This window comes from Mya arenaria, chromosome 2 (assembly GCF_026914265.1).
Source record: "Mya arenaria isolate MELC-2E11 chromosome 2, ASM2691426v1".
Lineage (NCBI taxonomy): Eukaryota > Metazoa > Mollusca > Bivalvia > Myida > Myidae > Mya > Mya arenaria.
Window position 1 is genome coordinate 28,807,893 of NC_069123.1, and position 22,463 is coordinate 28,830,355.

A 22,463-nucleotide genomic window follows, 5' to 3' on the forward strand; every position below is an offset into this window, starting at 1 on the left:
GGGAGGGGGTCACGTATAAAAGGATTAAACTAGGCATTTAAGCATATCTGTTCCTGGGTGACAAGAGGAGAGTAACACTACAACCATACGCAACTCTTTGCAAAAAATCTCCCTTAGAGTAAACTTTTGATAGGGCTTTAACAATTCAAAGTCCATTATCCATCCATGGATGGGCGGTCTGGCTGGTTCGAGATCTCATGCATATCTAACTTCTGTGTAAGTTTGATTGAGATAAGTCAAACCTGAAGGCTTTATCCAGCGTTCACAAGTAATTTATCAAAGCTAGGAGAACATTTATACAAGTTCCCAAGGCCTCCAATGTAAGAAATGAAATTATGACAGGCTATTTCCACGCTGACAGAGCGATGATTGACCATAAAAAACGTAAGCAAAAAAATGGCAGTTTTCATCCGTTTGGAGTATTCTTGCTTCGGGACTGATGAAATGGCTACTGGACACCGGCATTTAGAACTAGATCCCGTTATTCGCTTCGCCGATATGTTTAAATTCAAAATGGCCCCTACCATGCAGGATTACGAAAGATTACGATTACTGAATGTCATGCATAAATATTCGTGTTTTTACCCCAATAAAAACTGTGACATAGAATGAAATTGTTGCGAGTAAGTAAATAAAAGTATTATAAAAATATCAAAGTACAAATAAAAACGTCAACTTTAACCCTTTCCCTGATAGATAAGTGACCATATAAGCTACCACTAGTGCATGCCCTTATCTGTAAAATGCTTATCAGTACCTAATAGGGAGCTGGCCCCTTTCAGAACCCTATCTCCATAGAGGTATTGGAAAATTCAGTAAGAAATTGATACCTGCTCTGCTAAGATCATAATTAGAAGTAGAAGGAATCATTTTATCATTTTGATGTGAATGTATGATTTTTAGAGCATAAAATTATCTTTGTTATGATATAAATTTTATTTCTGTCAGATGTATAGTTCCATAATATCATTTGTTCAAACATATTTTTTAGCCAATTTCTATCACAAATCTGCACTTACAGGCATGTTTGGCTGTATATAACTGCATATTTGATGAATAATTCAGACTAATAAGACTGTAAATATTGCTTTTAAAACATTTTAAAAAACAACTGAGCTGTATTATTTTTGGGGTTTCTTACATAATTGACCATGGGTGAAAAAGAAGGAACAAGACTTTAAAACTATAAAAACGTTTACTACAAGTAAATTCACTGCAGATGCATATTGTCATATCATATATAAGTTTATTATTATCCGTGTATTCACAACAAAATACTAACTTTGATTAGCAGACGTAAGGGGACATTTTTATTACCGGATTATCATTCCATTTTTGGAAACAGAAGTGACAAATGACATGTGTTTATTCAAGCCAGACTCTTGTTTACTACATCGTAAATCAGCCATTTTGACACATTTCAAAACCATGACAGGTGACGTCATTAGCGCGTGATCAATAGGATATATTTATATGATATAAATCATTGGTAGTTTTAAATAGCTAGTGACGTGTATGGGTATTTTCCATTAAAAAAACGAGACAAGCATGCGTCAAGCATGCGCTGTGAACTTTTAAGGCGTGTTTGACCTCTGTCTCTTTTAGTCGCGATTTTCCGAAAATCTTGAATAGTAATATCATCTTTTTTCATTATTTATATGATTAATTACTGTACGTGCTAACATAAATGCATCAGATTATATCAGAATAACAAACAATTAACGGCTTTATCAAGAATAGAAGTTGCCAGCGTATTTTTTTCATTTAGGTCGCTTCTGAAACCCAAAGACACTACCTGTGTCATTATGACCTCGCCACGTGATATATGGTTTCCGCGAATTTTATTGGTCGTTATAAATACGAACAATCTCTTGTACATTATGTTGGTCAAAAATGGGTCAACCATGCGGAAAAGGCACGAGACTGAAAGAAAACATCGATGTTTTAGTGCTGTTGTATGGATTTTACTCATGTCGCGAATGGATTAATTTATTCAACAACTTTACATAATGACAAGGTTATTTTATTGCATAATTCACTTTATTCTGTATCATTAGTGATATAAGTAACATTTAATAGGCGTTTTTGATCGTTGATGATGTTTATTTTGACAATTGAAAATGAGAGTCGTAGAATCGCGTATCTATCGGGTTATCGATAGAGCGTAGAATAGCGTATGTATGAGGCTATCGATAGAGGAGTAGAAAAGCGTATCTATCAGGCTATCGATAGAGGAGTAGAATGGCGTATGTATCAGGGAAAGGGTTAAAGAAATGTTAAAAAAAACATTTATTTTTTTCTTAAATACTGTCACGGATATAGATTAGTCCAAATAATTGTACGTTGACGGATTTTTTTTAGATTTTTGATATGGCAAATCCTTCACGTACAAATTGTTTAGTATCAAAAGTGGGTAGTTGTTCCAATCAGGATTCCGGGTTAAAGCATATAGCGTCTATAAAATATCATAAAAACAAGAAATATTACCAGATTATGTTATTTTATATTAGTTTCATACACAAAAAATAAATATCCAACTTATAATTATGAGTTTGACGGCTTTTTTTCATTTCATTCTGTCAAAACATAACGATATATACATGAACTTTGAAGGGCACCTGCAAGGCTTTAGGGCACAGTTTTAAATCACTCGGAACATTTCGGCCATGGCCGAGTTGTTACGATTGTATAACGAGGTCTATCTCGAAGGTTTGTCGGAGGAGGCCGAGCTATTATGATTTTATCGAGTTGTTCCCCTTCGCATAATTGTTGTCTGTGTCAGTCAACTTTCGTTTTATTGGAAAGGTAAACAACTTGTTTTAATGCACTAAATGCTTGTTTAGTGCAAAATAACATTTCACTTACATGGTAAAATATGAATATAACTTTTTATGATCAATTTCAACCATAAAATACTTCACTTAAAACAATTTCAATATTTTTAAAACACCCGTTTTTTTTGCACATTCCCGTTTAGACGTTAGGGATTGGAAGAATCCTGTATAACACGTCTATTATTTTAGACTAGGATATAGATATATTCTATGGATTGGAAACTGCAAGATATTTGTGAAACCATAACGAATAATAATTGACCTACAATCCTTAAGGCCTGCTCGTCATGTTTCTCCTGTATCACCAGTTAGTTTATCAGCCATCTCCGGTAATTTCTGTCAGTGCACCAACATGTTGCACGTGTGATTAGCAATGAAGATGTATCCCCAACGTACAAAATACCGGTGGTTACCTAGTACCGGTGTAATCCGAAAATGTAAAGAGGTCTATGCTCCTCCAATAAAAAAAGTTTTGTTTTTTTGGCAATATTTTGTTTAATATGCACTTTATTTCTGCAAGGTAAATTATAATTCTATACCCAGACCTGCCAACATTGCTGACATAATAATTTTAGCTTACTAACTGGAAGTTTAATGCAGTAGCTACATTTCCCATGATTCCACCGGAATTTGGTAACTAAAAAATTCAAGATGGCGGCCACGGTCGGTAAACAAAAGGCGACAAGAAATCAATAATTGTGTTCTCTGGTATACGAAACTTATTGTTACTGATGGCAAAATGATTTCTCTTAAATATATGAGTGAAATTTAAAGAAGCTTGCATGTAACCTGGCCAAAATTCCATTGGATAGTTGCTTAATACACCGGTAATTGGTACATCCAGGATATGTAATTATTTTATGTAATCAAATACTTATTATGGATTAGTTTAATTCAATATGAATTAAGACAAATTTGAATAGTGGTGATAAAATAGTCTTGTCTAGCAATTCCGTTTTCAAACTTCCATTTTTAAAATCAACCTCACAGTTATTCCTTATTCAACCTCAATTTAATTGCTTGGTTATAATTCTATTTGTTATATATCAACTAAACTGAAAGTGCCCTGATCGAGAGTATATTTTAATTATAAAGATATTATTGTTTCTCTTTATCATATAGAATTATAATTTATATCTGGCCATTCTTTAACATGGGGCGAAGATTTCAATTTACTCAAAATATTCAATGACTATACTGATGTATCATTGGTTGTGATCTTTTTTTTAGATAAGCTTTAAATTTATCAAGGGAAACACCCACACCAGAGTTATGGAACCTGTACATCATATTAGTCTACATCATATACCCCTTATGGCCATGTAATTATTATTTTATCAAATACCGCTTGAGGTACAGATTTTAACAAGAAACAACATTGTGAGCTGGAAAAATATTTTTCTGCTGGAGAAAGCATAAATATTTACAAACATTAACAAAACGGTTATTATAGTTCATTTAAGAATTGATGCAAAGAATCAATTTATCATCATCATTCAAGTGAAACTGATTGCTTATTTTAGAGTCTAGTTTACAAAAAAAGCATATAATTAAAATATTATATGGATACAGTGCATGTCAGAGTTCACAAGTATGACACATATCAACGAAAATTCATCATTAATTACTGAGATTACACAATTGTTTGTTTTGAAACAATTAAGTATAGGTACAAAGGTAAAACAACTGACAGTTACTTTATAAAAATAATGAAGATTATCTCAACTTCACGTGATGCCCATCAACAATTTCATAGATGCAACAAACTGTTAAGTGCTGTAGTGTATTTTTATTTTCCTGGCATTTTACTGTGCATCATCAAAGCCATTTCTTCCGCATTTCACTTTTCCTTTTTCGCGACATCCTTCATGAAAAGACAAGGTAAAAGCTGAAGGTTAGGAAACAAGTAGCAGAATTCATTTAAAAGATGAGAGTAAATTGCATATTAATAATTTCGTCAGCTTCCAGTTAAAGTTTTAGGGCAAGTTGGGATTTTCATTTATAAGTCCAATACCCTTCATTCAATTGACTTATTACTTCACACAGTTGTTCAGGGCCATCACATAATGAGGTTAGATAACTCCATATTATCCTTTATATAATACAAATTATGGCCCCTGATTGACTATGGAACTTTAATAGGTTAAAGTTTGAGGGCAGGTTGGGATATTTATTAATAACTTCTATACCCTTCGTTCAATTGACTTAATACTTCACACAGTTGTTCAGGACATTCACACAATGAGGTTACATAACTCCCGATTATATTTAATACAAGTTATGGCCCCTGATTGACTTTAATTAACCTAATAGGTTAAAGTTTTAGGGCAGGTTAAAGTTTTAGGGCAAGTTGGGATTTTCATTTATAAGTCCAATACCTTGTAAATTATGAAACCGCAAAAATCGATTGAAGTTGAATACGACTGTCCTGATCAACATGCAATACCAACAACCTTGTTTTAATGATGATTGTATTCTTCCATTTTTTCCAGATTAAGATGTAAACTTGTCCAAAGATGTCTGGTTTGCTGGCTAAATTAAGATTGACAAAGACAGCCGGTTGTACATGGTCAAAGTATGCTTGGATGAAAAGGCGTCTACTACAATCTAAATGGTCAGTCCTGCGGTCACCGGCTGAAAGCCACCTTTTCCAGCCAGTATATCAACATGCAGCTACATTCTCTTCATATTTTGATGAGACTTGTTATCAAGATACAAAAATAAAAAGCTTTAAGAAGAAGAATAACACCTTCAATGAAAACAAATCATTCGATACAAGGAAAGAATCACATAGGAAGTTTAAAAAACATGGTTTTAATGATGAGACCTTCAGAAAAGAAAAATCATTCGATACAAGAAATGATCAAGTGAAGGAATACAGAAAACCCTTTAAGAAGGACACTCGCCATAACAATGAAACATATAGGAAGTTTAAAAACCCTGAATTTGAGGATGAAACCTTCCGAGAAGAAAACTCATTTGATACAAGAAGTGATCGAATGAAGGAATACAGAAAACCCTTTAAAAAGGACACTCGCCAGAACAATGAAACATTTAGGAAGTTTAAAAAACCTGAATTTGAAGATGAAACCTTCCATAGAGAAAACTCCTTTGATACTAGAAATAATCGAATGAGAGAATACGGAAAACCTATAAGTAAAGAAACCAGCCTTAAAGAATTGCACGGGAAAAAATTCTACAAAGACCCTGAACTTAGCTTCGACGGTGAAGATGATGGCCATAATAATCGCAATTTTCCTTCAACAGAAAATGGACATCTACAGCTTGACATTCAAGATGCTGAACTCAGCCTAAGGCTGGGTGGGTAGATATAATAATAGCATTTAAGGACTGTAAGCTGCTTTTGATGTTATCATATATATATATTTATATGTAAAAAATGTAGGAAAACTTATCAATATTTAAGTTTAAACATCAAATTTATTTTATGTTATTTATATCATAAATATAATGATAAAAAAATTAGAAGAAGAATGTGCTGGCAGTAGGAATCTTGTCCTTGGTCCTTTTGGTCCGCAGTCGGAAACCATATCCATATCGTGAACACCAAAAGTAAATATTTCGCTCATGGCAAACCAATCTCCAATACTAAGTTGTGGTGCTCACTCAATGAAATTGATTGCATATCATAAACTGAAACTGACAATTATCCTCTTTTTTCGGCAAATTCTAATAAACCCTCTTTTAACAGATGCAGAAGACTCCGGTGAGAGCATGAGTCCGGATGTTAACATCAGAAGGTCAAAACCAACAAAATCGGACAGAACTGTAAAGCCTTCTAAAATTAACAGATCTGAGTACAAGAGGGAAGGCATTGAAAGTAAAAGGTACATATTTTTATATTTTGTAGAGCATTATTCATTATTATATTGATTAAAGGGCCACATAATAGATTTATGCAAACAAATATTTATTTTTTTTAATTTCATGCATTCTTTTACTTTAAAATATAAAACAAAAAACACGATTTGTGTACAGATTTTACTTTAAAATATAAAACAAAAAACACGATTTGTGTACAGATATAAAAAATCTATGTGATATTTGGGTGTTTTATTAGCTAGGGAATTTGTGGCTTGACAAAGCTATTGATGGAAAAAGCTCATTTATAATTAATAAAGGCCATTTTTTTATCAGTACACAAATCATTCATATGCTTTTTTGTTTTCATTATTAAAGAAAATTGAGCTAAACATAAAAATGCATTAAAATATTAATAAAAAGTAATCAACCTATATTGGGCCCCATTTAATCAAAAGAATGAAGGTTTTTTCTCCCAGCTCAGATAAGTAGATCCAATAATTTAACCATGCTAGATATTCTTATCTAAAATGCCCGTATTGGACTCCTTTTACCACATTGTAATTACCTCCCTTGTTGAAGACTGTCGTCAGTAGCATTAAGGAAATCTTGTCTTAAGGTAATATTTAGAACGCTAATTAGTTATTTCTCGCTTCAAATGTCACCATAAAACAGTTTTCACGCACCATTTAAGAAATAATGCTTCATTCTCCTTAGAACTATTTAAAAAGACCGATTTGACTATTAACATTAACTGGATCATTGCGCGCATATCCATGACAACCACATGCTATCGCATATCCATACGCAATTATTTTCACTAAGCACAAAAGAGTTCCAGCAAAAAATACATTTTTACTTAATTTTGTTTAATTGAGGTGGGAGAAAAAGCATCTACCATAGCTGCTCATATAAGATAGGTTCATCCCGAAACCTCCCCCAGGGTATTTTGCGGAAACTTAGTAAACCTCGTTTCAGCAAAACACCCTACGCTCGGGTCAGAATGAACCTATCTTACACTCTCGGCCATGGAAGATACTTATAATCTACCTACCGTAGCTTAGTTTATACTAATCCCTTTGAGTTTGATTGTGACAAAAGCTGGTAGCTTTTGGAATAACTCTCGAGTCTGTTTCCTGGGTAGAAAGTACACGCGGTGGGGATCGAACCCACGACCTCTTGTGTAACACTAGTGTAGATCACTCTCACCTACCTACCTAGTTTAACTGTGGATAGTATGTTAGAAGAGATAATTCACAGGGTGAGGGGGTGGAGGGGGTAAATTGGGGGTAAAACATTGTAATTTAATTTTAATACTAATAATATGAATTTTAAGATCTTTCTGAAGAATTTTAAGATCTTTCTGAAATCTGCCTGAATGGACTTTGAAACATTGTCAAAAGACTTATTAATTTATTTAGATCAATATAATGCAGGCTATAATTTTAATCATACTCTGATTAAAAAAACACACACAAATTATCTACATTAAAATTTGTTAGCTTGTTTCTAAGACAAGTTGCAAAGATAATTATTTTGCTGGAAAATGATATTTTCATTAAAAACAAACATTCATGAATTTACAAGATAAGAATTCAATAATTTCCCAGTTGCTTTATCAATATTAATTCTATTTTTGAGAGGAAAAACGGATGCAAACCTGAAATTACAATTGAAAAGAATATAATGCCGGAACGTACCGACTTATACAAAATGTTATAAATTTTGTTGAATATTTCATGGTACAATTTTAATAATATGTTGTTGTTGTTGTTTCTTCAGGAATGACTCCGCTAATAAATGGATAGATACATTTGGTACGATGTCTCCAGATGAGGACTTGGGTAGTGTTACAGTGAATACAGCGGAGAAAAACCTGAGGTAACAGGGGGGTTGGGAAGCATTACTTTAATGTGTATGTGTGTATGTGTGGGCTACATTTGGTGAAGTATGTCATCTGGGTAATCCCTATAATGTACATGTAATTTAATGATTCGGCAATACTAATAGAACATATCGAGGGGTGAAAGCGAAAAGGTTCTATCTTCTTCTTAATTTAATGTCACTTAGAACCTTTTCGCATTCACCCATCGATATGCATGCTGTAGATCATTGAGCAAACAATAATCCAAGGAGTGGATACATAAATTCTGTGGATTAGTTTAGAATAAGTTCAAACATTTAAAAAAAGAGATGGTGGTGAATTCTACTTAAATGATACATTAAGTTACAATGATTTATTGGGTGCAATTAACTGCCTTCTAAAGGCTGTTTCCCCTTGCAAAAAATATCCATTTTGCCCCAAAATTTGCATTTTCTCCCCAATTTGGTAAATGCATATTACATAAATAAATAGAAAAAGTAATTATTTTCTTGAAAAATAAGCAAAATCTTGACAAGAGCTCTTTTACAGCAAAATGTATGCATAAAAGAGTGAAAACATGTATATTTGCCAATATATTAGCTATTTTGGCCTGATTTTGTATTATTCCAAAGTCAATTTTTTTATCCCCGGCCTTGAAAATTAATATAGTAATGGTAGGCACGATTCTGTGAGTGCGTCCGTCCCACATTCATTTCTTTGCATCTCCTCTTACATTTATCATGCGATTTCTACCAAACTTGCACAGAATGATCATCATAAAGTGAAGCAGCGCATATTGTCGGGCTTTCCCGATTCGACCATTTTTGAAAGAGTTATTGCCCTTTGCTTATTTTACATTTAAAATTGGTTTCTTCGCAACTCCTCTTACGTTTTTATGCGATTTCTACCAAACTTTCACAGATTGATGATCATAAAGTGAAGCAGGGCATATTGTCTGGCTTTACAGATGTGACCATTTTTGAAAGAGTTATTGCCCTTTGCTTATTTTACATTTAAAATTGGTTTCTTCGCAACTCCTCTTATGTTTTTCATGCGATTTCTACCAAACATTCACAGATTGATGATCATAAAGTGAAGCAGCGCATAGTGTGTGGCTTTTGCGATTTGACCATTTTTGAAAGAGTTATTGCCCTTTGCTTATTTTACATTTAAAATTGGTTTCTTGGCAACTCCTCTTACACTTTTTATGCGATTTCTACCAAACATTCACAGATTGATGATCATAAAGTGAAGCAGCGCATATTGTCTGGCTTTTGCGATTTGACCATTTTTGAAAGAGTTATTGTCCTTTGCTTATTTTTCATTTAAAATTGGTTTCTTCGCAAATCCTCTTACGTTTTTCATGCAATTTCTACCAGACTTTCACAGATTGATGACGATATAGTGACGCAGCGCATATTGTCTGGCTTTTGCCATTCGACCATTTTTGAAAGAGTTATTGCCCTTTCTTTATTTTACATTTAAAATTGGTTTCTTCGCAACTCCTCTTACGTTTTTCATGCGATTTTTACCAAACTTCCACAGATTGATGACTGTATAGTGATGCAGCGCATATTGTCCGTTTTTCGCAATCTTAATTTTACGCATTTCTTATGTTCCTGAGAAACTACCCTTACCATTGATTGGCTTTCGTTACAAAAAATGCCCCACTGAGGCGGGGGATATAGCTGTCTGTGACCGCTCTTGTTCCCTATTTGCAAGGCAGAGGTGGTGAAAATAGTGTTAAAAAAATTCACTGAGTTAGGTAACTATTATAATTAACTACCGTAATTGGTTTTATTTCATTACAATCTCATACTTAAGATATAGAGAAGTGAGGATAAAGGGATCGCTCAGTGCATAGACTTTTGATTAACTATTATTATTTTTATTAAATTATTTATTCTTTTCCAAAGTTACAAAAGCCTTGAAAAGGAGGACAAAAATGATGAGTTGGGATTTCTCAACCATATAAGATTGAGTCGCTACGATGACCGCAAGGACCATCGCCATACCCGTCGCCAACCGCCAGTGTGGTACGCCAGGCAAATCATGAAGTTTGAGAAACAGGGGAAGGTGAGTATTAATGCTAAGTGGTTGAAGAATGTGATTTCTGCTAAGAAAAATCATTCGAATAGAATTTTGATTTACTTTCAAGTCTGAAACGAAAAATATGCGCCGACATCAAATTACATGTAACTGCCTTCTCTGTCTGTGCTTGAACCAACCATTTCATGTCTCTGTCATTTCTGTCAGTTACTCATGTTGTCATTGCAATGTCAATCCTTGCTTCTGTCATTGTATTACATGTCATTGCTATGTCGGTAGGTGCTCCCATTGTCATAATTCATATCACTGCCGTGTCAGTCAAAGTTTCCTGTCATCTTATGCAGTCATATATTAATTGACATGTTCACAGTTGCTCACTTATTTTCGTTCTTTGCATGATCTCCTGTTGTTCTCCGTTACGTTTTATATGTGTCTGTTACATACACTGTTACATCCTACTATAAATGTTTGCTTTGTCACTGAATTCTAATCAATAAGGCCTAAGAAAAATATTTTTGGTTCAGGTTACCCGACTCTACCTACAAAATAGTCAACCCTAACGTTTTTATTTAGTCTGTTGGTTAAAAAAAGGTTTTTTTTGTCTGTTTTATTATATGAAATTTAAAAACCTATATACTAATGAATACTGATATACTGAAAACTTTAATGCCATAACCAAACGGTGACAATAATGTTCTTACATAATGCTTAATAAAAAAACACTAAAACAAATAGCCAACCTACGCTACCCTGATTTTGGACAAGATGTAACCCTTACCAAACAATTATATTTTTAGGCCGAGTGATTTTTTTGGTGCAATTTGCTGCCTTCTAAAGGCTGTTTCCCCAAGCGAAAAAGTGTTCATTTTCCCGTAAAATTCATGATGTTTCCCCAGTTAATTGAATACAGATTCTGTGAATGAATAAAAAAGTAATTAATTTATTTAAATAAATAAATATAAACACAAGACTAGCTCTTTTACAGCATAATGTATGCATAAACAAGTAAAAAAATGTATATTTGCTATTATATTTATATTTTTGCATGATTTTGTATTTTTCCCTAAGTTGAAAAAAAATCCCAATTTGGATGGAACAGGCTGAGAAAATAATTTCAAAAGAAAATCACTGAGGCCTAACCACATATCCATTTCAATTAAAAGGGGGGCCAACATAGCAATGCTTGTCACCTTGGTTCAGTGAATCACCCTTATGCAATAATAATAAAAACTGAATTTGCTACAGGTAAAGGAGGCGATCGAGGTGTTTGACAAGTGGATGATACAGAACGACCGGGTGATGCCAAATGGGTATGAGATGTCAATTCTTATTAGACTACTGGGCCGTTGTGGATACACCTTAAAGGCTTTTAAACTGTACAAGCAGGTATGGCTTTGAATTAACTTTCGTGTCGTCAACCAAAGACAGAAAAAATATAATTGATTGGGTTAAAGCCCTATTAAAGCTGCACTCTCACAGATTGACAGTTGTTTTAATTTTTGTTTCAGAATGAGCTGATTTTGGTATCAATGCCTACAATTCATATAACTTACAAGATAACTCACAATAGAACAGATCTCAATTGTTTGGAAAACTGCCAATAAGGGTTATGATTTCTTCAAGCGTTGGTAACACTTTCAGCCGTAAACTTTTTTTAATGTAAATAGGAAATACTGTGGTCTGATCTTTTGTCAGTAGTCTTTTATCACTGGTTTCCAGAAGTTTAGGCAAAACTGGCTCATTCCAAGACAAACAATAAAAAAGTTGTCAAAAGGGTCAATCTGTGAGAGTGCAGCTTTAAACACTCAATGTTTCACTCGTTCTATCTGTTTTTGTATGACATTGAGTTAAATGTAAACTATTTGGTCGATGTTGGTACTGAATTACACCTCCAAGACTTAAAAACTGTATGTACATGTATATAGTAGTGTATTTTACTTCTTTTATTGTCATGATAGGGTCGAAACATGTACACATTTATCGTTACTAAGTTTCATGAGTGTGCTGATCGTTTTAAAGTATTTTTTTATTGTGGATACTGAAAATTGTGTATTAGGCTGTTTCTATCTTTTTGATGCACAAGATCAGATGATTGTCTGTCGCCAGACCTACATGCTACATAAAGTCCTGTGTTACACTGATTCTTGCATTTTTAGATGCACAAGATGGGTGTGTTTGTTCGACCACAGACCTACACCAGTCTCTTTAATGCTTGTATCAACTCCCCCTGGCCCGAACAGGATGGACTCAAACACGCTAGACAGCTACGTCAAGCCATGCTGTTCTCCAGATACAAACCCAATTACATTATATACCAGGCTATGATTCAAGGTCAGTGATTTTTTATGGTGCAGTTTACTGTCTTTTTCAATCTTGAGCCCATCTCAAAAAGTTCTTAACCATTGAGTGGAGTAATCTTGGGGTAATATTTTATGTTTAATTTGCTACTTGTTAAATATTATTGTTCGAGAGTATGGTTGTTGAAAACAATATGTATAGAACGAAAATAATTAACTTGTTGCCAACTGGGACATTCCCACAGACTTAAAGGTGCACTCTTACTCCCAAATAAGATTAACCATAATTAATAATATTGTTTAAATATTCCAAAACAATGGGTCATATGAAAGATACCGAGTTTAATTCGAAAGAAATGAGCATAAAACACAGTATTTCTACCTTATGAGACTATAGTATAGCACAGTAAATCTTTTAGCATTCACCAATCATTTAATATTTTCGCGCTTTCTGCTATTAAATACACTGTTACAATCTTGTTATCAGTAATTAATATTTCCCATAAATGCATTATTTAGTAAGTAGCTAAAGGTTTATCAGTCAAAAATGATGTTTGTTATACATGTGTATGTATTGATTTTGAATAACAGTGTCACTTAAAGATTTTTTAAGGTTTCAACTAAGATCCTTTATTGAAACAGTCCCAGATCCAAAGTAGGCTGGTTCTCTGATACCTTGAAAAACCATGGGGCCCAGATCCAAAGTAGGCTGGTTCTCTGATACCTTGAAAAACCATGGGGCCCAGATCCAAAGTAGGCTGGTTCTCTGATACCTTGAAAAACCATGGGGCCCAGATCCAAAGTAGGCTGGTTCTCTGATACCTTGAAAAACCATGGGGCCCAGATCCAAAGTAGGCTGGTTCTCTGATACCTTGAAAAACCATGGGGCCCAGATCCAAAGTAGGCTGGTTCTCTGATACCTTGAAAAACCATGGGGCCCAGATCCAAAGTAGGCTGGTTCTCTGATACCTTCAAAAACCACTATGTTAAATTTTGATGCCTTTTGACCCCATGATTCATTGGTATGTTAATCAGCATGGGCTTTTGTGTGCCTGCCGTTTTACATGTCAGATTTTATTAGGCTTACAATAGCTCTTGAATTAGTAAAAATATTGCACCTTCACTCATGAAACTTCACAGGAATGTTGGTCAGCATCGGCTGTTGTGTACCTGCCTTTCTTTCACAATTCACATCTTATTTCCAAAACTCTACATCTAACTATTCCTGTGTTCAAGCAGCATTGTGGGGTCTTTATAAATGTACTTGTAAAATGTTTGTTGGAAGTTTTATTTCTACTGGTGATGCAGTCAAGACAACATTCCTTTGTTTTGATTAGGCCTAGATATTGGACAGCAATTAAGCCTATTTGGCAGAGTAGGCGTGGTTAATCGGGTTTTTGAGGTCTGCTCTGGTCAGCGGTTTTGATTGTAAACATTCACATGGCTTGTGGTGTTATATCATTCGGATAGAGTGGTACATAAGAATTTTTCCATTGGTTTCTCATTTGAGATTAGATAAATAAATATTCATTTACCATGACCAATACTTCTACGAATTGTGTTACAATAAGCCATTTGATAGTATATATCACTCCAGATAATGGATGTTTCCCACCATATGGCAGTTTCAACCTCATACTATGAAAGTAAACCTGTGGTAAACAGGAATAGGTAGTGAAATTCAGTTGGCTGTTAGAGGGGTCATGAACTTTCAAGATCTGTCAATCAACATGGTGGTGTTAGTAGTTTATACTCCGGGTCCCGGCGTGAGCACATTGAAGGGTCCCAGATTGTAAGTTCAACACACCTATCCTGGGCAGAACCAGTACTAGGTGCCTTCACCTCTGCAAGGAACTGACAACTTCTGTACATGCCAGGGGCAGTGGTACAGTGCAAATGGTCGTAGAAAGGATTTCATAACCAATCACAACAGAGGTGACCCGGTCCGCCCGGGAATCAAACCCGGGTTGTCCAATTCAGAGTCCAACGCTCTACCGATTGAGCTACATTGCTAGGAAATTTGAATTTGTTTGACAGTTATAAAAAAAAAATATTTGAAAGTAGTATTTATAACTGTTTGAGAGACTTGAAATTCACAAAATATGTTTATGATACATTTAATGAACCATCTTGCAAAGTTTAGCCTTTTTTGTTCATTAATTATTTTTATATTTGAAAAAATGTACTGGCAGTCTGTACTAACAGACAGCTCTTTGAGGTCAAGTGAAGTGGCCATTTTTCTGACTCTCTGCCTTTTATACTATTAGTAATTGCCCCGGCCTTTAAGTTTTGGTGATCACCTTGACAGACATATTGGTTCCCTCTTAGTGTCATACTCCACAGAGCCTGGCCCCAATATCACTAATATTTAAAAATGCACTCTTACTCCCAAGTAAGATGTACCACAATTAATACAATTGTTTATATGTACTGAAAATGAAAAAAAGCATCGAAAACAGTTCTTATTAAGGATGCTGTGCTTAATTTAAAAGAAAGATGCAAAAAACACGGTATTTCTACCTTATGACACGATAGTCTTTGAGGACTTATCCGTCATTTAATATTTGTGCGTTTTTAGTCATTAAATACACGGTTACATTATCGCGTTATCAGTTATCAATATTTATCATAAATGCATTATTTAATAATTTGTTAAATATCACTCAAAATTTATGTTTGTTATACAAGTGTACATGTATGTATAGATTTTAAATATTTTTTCACATTAAGTCAACTCATTTGACTAGGATTTCAGGCAGCAAACTGTTTCTTAGTTACCCACAGGTGCCAGTTTTCCTCCATATTGAAAGACATATTTACCTGATCAGGCAAGTTTTCTTAACTTTTTATATTAAAGTGTATCCATACTTCAGTGAACACCACTTAAATGACGTTTATTTTTCAGCGTTTGGTAGATGTGGTGACCTGAACACGGCCTTTAGCCTAGCTGATGAAGTGGCCCAGTTAAAAGTTGATGACAACTTATTGAACTGCCTCCTCATGGCGTGCATATCGGACAAAACGTCAGGATTTAGGCATGCCATTCTTGTAAGGGTTTTTCTTGAGTCATTTTTTCTGTCATTCGCAATTTTTCAGCTTGGAATTTTTTTCAATATTGTCAAAGCCCTGGTGTTGTCAATCCCAGGGTGAGAAAGTATGTGATGTTAATTTCTTAAGAACTTTTTGGACAGAAAAGATATGAAAATATTTCTAACGGTAAACCTAAAAAAGACTTTGCTTTTTTCTGCTTCTACACATGTGAAATATTTTAGATTTGCTTGTATTTTAATGATGCAATCCTTGGCCAAAATTTCAACTTGACAGAATTTGTAAAATGATGCAACACTGAAATTTTCCATCTAGCACCCCCAGTCTAAATGAGTATTGTGCAACGACACGCCAAATCCTATTTTTTTACTCTTATGAAAATAATATGTCTTTTATTTTAAAAATCCTTCGCAAGCCTCGTTACTGGCTAAAGCGCCTGCCTTGGGGTTGGATTTTTCAATCCAAACAGGAAACACATGATGGATATTATTTTTCTTGCTCATTCCATCCTTAAAAGACATAATTGTCTCGACTTTGATGCACCATCATCTTTTACCAAATACTTGTGACAACAAAGTTATTCTTTTTTTCTGAGCCCTCGATTAACTATAATTATTGTGCTTGGATTTCCGCAGATCAAATGGCTCCAGGGACGAAAAAAAAAGAAAATGTATATATATGAAAGCAATATTTAATTGGGTTTTTTTTGGTTGTTATTATATTTGTTGTTAGTATTGACACTCCAGTGTGCTTCAAGTTTAAAGTTGGGAAAGCCCTAAAAAGGGTTTCTAAAAAGCCTCTTTTGCTTCTGCGGCTGAGTGCTTCACCTCGTTCGATGCCAATAGCACCTCCCAAACCCATAGCCATTAAGGTTTTAGCACTTCAGGTGCCAGTTCAGTTGCCTGTTTGTTTTATTTTTACATATTTCATGCAGCAGCGAACACGAGACATAACATAAAGACAATTAGAAACACATGTACAATCTAGAGAAAACGAAAGATAAATATATCTTTAAAAGTGTGTCCCCTCTTTGTTTGATTTCTTTATTTTACTTTTTTAGGTTTGGAGAAAGATGTTGGATATGGGAGTGAGGCCAAGCCTGAACAGTTTCAACCTTTTGCTGCGTACTGTGAAAGAGTGCGGCATTGGTCAGGCAGCAACTTTTGTCGAGGCCATTACTGGGGAAACGGCAACCTTTTCACCATCCCTTACTGAGGAAACCAGGACATTTGCACCGACCCAATCAAATGGGTCACATGATTTTCAGGTGTCAGACAAAAGTGGTGGTGTGAAAATTACAAATATTAATAGAATAAGTGGAAGTTTGAAATCCATGAAAAAAGAGAGACAATTAATGGATACCAAGTTACAGAGTGATTCAAATACCAATGATAATCTGGAGTTAAGAAAAGATTGCCAGTTACAGAATGATGTTTATGCTAGGTCAGAGTTTGTTGAAATTGACTCATTCTTAGATCGGTATGATCATTCACTGACTGACGATTTAGGAGTTAGTGATCACAGTGGAGAGATAGGTCTAGTTGAAGCTGACTTTGACGAGGAGAAGTGTGATGATGATGAACTAGAAGCAGCTATTGACTTAGATGCTGTACAGGGATCATCGGCGGTGTCGAAAGAAATGAGTGAAATGTCTACAGCTATCGAAGAAAATAAACCTTGGTGGGAATTTGATGTATTCTTTGATGGTGATAGTACTTCAGAGGTGGAACTAAAGGAAGTTTTACCTTCATTACCAGATATTCTGGATCCCAGGGACAATAGTCCCATGCCAAATCTGAACTATAAATGTGTTGACGGGCCTATTGAGAGATTCGCATTGCTTGGGGGGATTAATGGGTTTCTGAAGTCATTGTCACGCCACGGTCTTAAACCCGATTTGATAACATTCAGTCAGATGGTTGCGGCAATTCCGTTGAAGGATGCGGGAGCGAAAGATATGATCATTGCCCTGTGTATGTCAGAGTCAAAAACTGACACAGACTTCTATAACCATCTGATACGAGAAGTGGTTAGACAGAACCAGAAACCTATGGCATTGAGCATGGCCACGGTAAGATAACAAATAATAAAGTTTGTTTGGCTTTACTCGAAAGACTCACAAAAATTCCCATAACACTAAAATATTTTTTACCCTCATCGTTGGGTATTCAAAAAATTGTCCATTTTTCATAATAGGAAAAAACCCTACTCACCCCTTAAAATGTGAGAGAGGGACAGACAACATAAAGTTTGTTTTATTGTGGCGAAATTCAATGACATACTGAGTTTCGACTGTATATAAATTTATAGCAATAAAACTGGATGGAAAAAAATGCATTTAAAGGAGCACAATAAAGGTTGATGCATATAAGATATTTTAAGATATTTTATCAACCTATATTGTTCTGCTTTAATTTATATATTTTATGATAAATTATACAACATATAATACTGCATCATTTCTTCAGGAGATTGTTAAAACGATGAAATCACAGGGTTTGGTTCCCAACATTAGAACGTATGGGGTACTGGCACATTGCTGTAAGGACAGACAGGATGGAATGAGGCTACTGGATGAAATGGAGGTGAGTCCTTGTTCATTAATTGATTTGTGTTTGTTCAAAACAATACCAGCTGATCACCCCCCCCCCCCCCAAAGAATATATAGCTACCTTAAAATTCAAGATTTTAATAAGGGCTATTTCATTTAAACATATAACTCCCACGGGGAAGGCACTTTTAAATTATACCACCCCCATACAGAAGCAAATTCACCCTTTTGGGTTCTCAATAAGCAAAAAAACACCCACCCATTTACTTAGAAAATGATTGCCTTTCCCCGTGAGTTTTACTTGAATAGCCTTAAAGGGGCTCGCTCGTGTATTTCGACTCAAAAGTTGTAGTAGAACAAGAGGCTGGGCTCCATAAGCAGTGCAGACTGCGCTTTGTTTCATTATGTCACCCACTGAATATTCAACCCCTAGGCTTTCAAAGTGCTTTTCTGTAATCAGGAGATAGCATTATAATATGAACCCATCAATATGTATGTTTCAGGCAGCGAACCTGATGCCTACAGCGCTAGTCTTCAGTAACCTATTCTTCACGGCAAATCGGCACTTTGCGTACAAACGAGACTTGTTGCTTAAGATGCAGGAAATGGGTGTGAAGCCCTCGGAACACTTCATACTAATAGCTGAGCAGTTTCTAATGAGAGTCAAGGCCGAGTCACACACTGTAGGACATTCTTTTTTGTTGTCAGTGGTCCGGAGATTGAGTTTCAGAGATATAAATATATGTTTGAAAGTTTACAAATAATACTAGCCCCTTTATTCAGCTGTTGAATCATAATGTTTTTAAGGCTTTACTTATTTTTATTGTTTATTTTTGCTAAAAATACAAACTATATTTTCAGCCAATGAAATTGTAGATATGCAATCATTAAGTACTATGCTTAATCATTAAGAATTTCAACTTTCGGGATGATAAAAGATCCGCTGTCACTCAACACTTCATGTGATAGATTTTGTGTTGACAATAGTTCAGCCAATGAAGTTGTATTCTAAGTCAGTTAAATGACCTGAAGTAAAATCTTAATGATTAAGAAAGGCTCGTTCGCTACTCTCACAACCTCCACAATCAACTACATGATATTCACATACTCTTATGCAATGCTTTTTCTATGGAAGGCCATTAGTGACATAATTCATTAAATGCCCTCATAATTTCCCCTGGTCGGATTAACGTTAACATTGGGTTTATTATTTGCAAATCTCTTGGAACCCTTTGATAAAAAAAGGCATGGTTTGGTAGGGTAACCTGAAACAAACCTGTTAGCTGATATTAAGGTTATTGTCTTTGATAAGTGAAATGAAATAATAAAAAATGTATAAATAGCATAAAATATTGTATTTTTCATTAAAAAAAGGTATTTTTTATTTCAGTTGAATTCAAGGGTGATGAAGGATTTCATGTTTTACATAAAAGTGTACGAAAGGTGGTGTAAGCACAATGCTGTGGAAGTCCCGGACCATCCGTGGAAAACATTCCGGGAAGAGAAGAAAGATACACAGGAACAAGCTTAGAGTTATTGCCCCTCACTGTCAAGAAATATAAATAAATATTATAACAAGACTCGAGTGTTATTGTCCCTCGCTGAAAGGATAGATTTGCATGAAAAATGAGACGCAATCTCATGAAAGATATTCACAAACTCTTCCCATATATGAAGTTAAATCAAGATATGTCAACCCTAACTAAAGTTATTCATTTTTAACCAATTTTCTTTTTGAGTAACCTTGACTTTGACGCCAGGGGCCACAAATGCAATCCCATTAAAGAACTCTATGAAGTTCTTTAATACCAAGTTTAGTCAATATATGTCAATCCTAACTAAAGCTATATATTTTCAACCAGTTTTCTTTATTTAGTATCCTTAACCTTTACCACAGGGGCTCCAAATGCAATTCAAAGGAAGTTTTCCATTAAGTTCCTAACTACCAAGTGTAGTCAAGATATGTCAATCCTATCTTCAACCATTTCTTTCTACTTTTCGGGATTTTGACCCTAAGGGCCCCAAATGTAATCCCATGAAAGGTCTACATAACCACTTCCTACATACAAAGTTTGGTCATGCAGTGTAATCTCTGACTTAAGTTATTCAGATTCAAAGTACATTATTCTAATGACCAGTTTTAACTATGTGGAACCCTGATTAAACAGTATGGCTAGTTTCACAGACACGTACAGGTGCTGTACTCCAGCCCATACATGTAGGTATGGAGACACATGCACATATGATAGTGAGTTTCACAGTTAATAATTTAAAATATCTAACTGTATAGTAATAACCATAATGCGATCTTTCATTCAAACTAGCCGATCGATAACCGACGGCCAAAGCAACGTTCAAATACAGTTGGGCATATCAGTTGCCTGTTTCTGTTCATCATAACAGTTTCATTTCAATAATACATTGCTCTTGATATGCAAACAACCCTATAGATATTTTGTCTATTACGGATGATGACTGTGCCATCAGAACACAGAAGTATAGAAAATAATATACACGGTAATAGCTTCAAGTCAAGAATGTATTTCGTAAATAAAGGCCTCCAGCCAAAAAAGCATTTTAAATAGTTTACGATATACACGTAGCTGGTAATCACCTAATTCGATACTCTTTAGTTTTGTGTTAAGATGTTCATGAAAATATAGATGTTCATTTATAAAACCCCTGTCACACTAGAGCCGCATTCCCACGGCGTCCAAGAAAAATCAAGATCGCCGATCTACGCGCAGTGGATTCAAAAGCATCGCAAGTGAACGCGATGGGAACTCAGCACGCTGAGCTACGACGGGCACTTTGAGCATCCTAAAAAAACGCCGTCGATCGGTGTTCTGGTAAGAGCACAGTGGGTTCGTCGTTGCAGCGCAGTTTGGTCTCCTACAACCACAGGATCGCCGTGGGTGCGCACAGAGGTCACAGTGCGAACGCAATGGTTATCGATGGTGCTTGCCCAGCGATCGTACGGCGTTTTCTGATCCGTCCCTGCGTCTCTATCGCGCTTATACGGCGCTTACAATGAGTTATTTTCATAGTGCGCTCTTACAAGTGTCAGGGATGTGATTTGTCCATGGATTCGCGGACTGCTTGCCTACATGCAGATCCTAGATTATGCATACCCTTATGATCTCATTCTTAGACGCCCCCCGCCCGACGACGGGTGAGGTTTCCAATGCGTTGTAGACTGGGTTCGACCATGGCTGGACGAAGGCAGACGGTTGCAGCATGGTTTCAACTGTTCGAGAGCAACTGGAAGAATGGAGTTCTGGTGGAGATATCGTTTTGTAGGTATTGCAAAACAACACGCATTCATCGCAGTGTGAGCGCCGTGAAAGTGCAGTGCACATGCAGTTATAGCGCCATGACAGCGCAGACAATCGCCAACTAGAATTCCGTAGGAACGCGGTAGAACGCCATCGAGCTCCGTAGAAACGCCAAGGTTGCACCGAGAACGCCTTGACGTCGCTACCTTCATGAAAAATACCAATTTTGCGTGCGATCTCACTGCGCTCTGAGAAATTTAACAACGCCGTGGAATCGCAGTGGCAGCGCGGCTAGGTGTGGCAGGGACTTTAGGAGTAAAGAAGAAGCATAGCAAGTCAAAGACTTCCTCCAAGCATGCGAAATATTTCCTTCTAGCAGAGAAAGGATTTTCTCCCAGTCAGACCCCAATATTGTGCTTGCAAGAGAACTGCGTTTACTGTTAGACAAATGGAGATATTTACTAGTTGGTGTATTATCTATAATATCAAGTCAGGCTACTGAAAACAACTAAAAACTAGAATGAATAAGAAAGAAATGAAAAAAGAAAGACTTTAAACGTTGCAGATGACCCATATTGATATAAAGTAAACGCTTATATCTAATACCGTCAGACGTGATGGGATTAAGTAGGTTATGACCTGAAAAAACTATTCCGACCATTTTGATTTTAGTTAATGTTAAGGTCAACAATCATGCTCATCTTTTGAAAACGTGTATAAGTT

The 22,463-nt window shown here is 35.5% G+C and overlaps 1 protein-coding gene across 1 annotated transcript; it reads left to right on the forward strand.

The window, feature by feature from the left end:
- Positions 1-501: 501 nt before the first annotated feature.
- LOC128243481 (pentatricopeptide repeat-containing protein 1, mitochondrial-like) lies at positions 502-20,045 on the forward strand. The gene is made up of 12 exons (XM_052961277.1): positions 502-623; positions 5,327-6,155; positions 6,547-6,682; positions 8,439-8,537; positions 10,437-10,596; positions 11,815-11,955; positions 12,726-12,900; positions 15,772-15,914; positions 16,975-17,985; positions 18,383-18,499; positions 18,969-19,148; positions 19,856-20,045. The coding sequence occupies exons 2-12, from the start codon at positions 5,351-5,353 to the stop codon at positions 19,994-19,996; spliced, it is 3,108 nt and encodes a 1,035-aa protein (XP_052817237.1). The 5' UTR covers positions 502-623; positions 5,327-5,350; the 3' UTR covers positions 19,997-20,045.
- Positions 20,046-22,463: the final 2,418 nt, after the last annotated feature.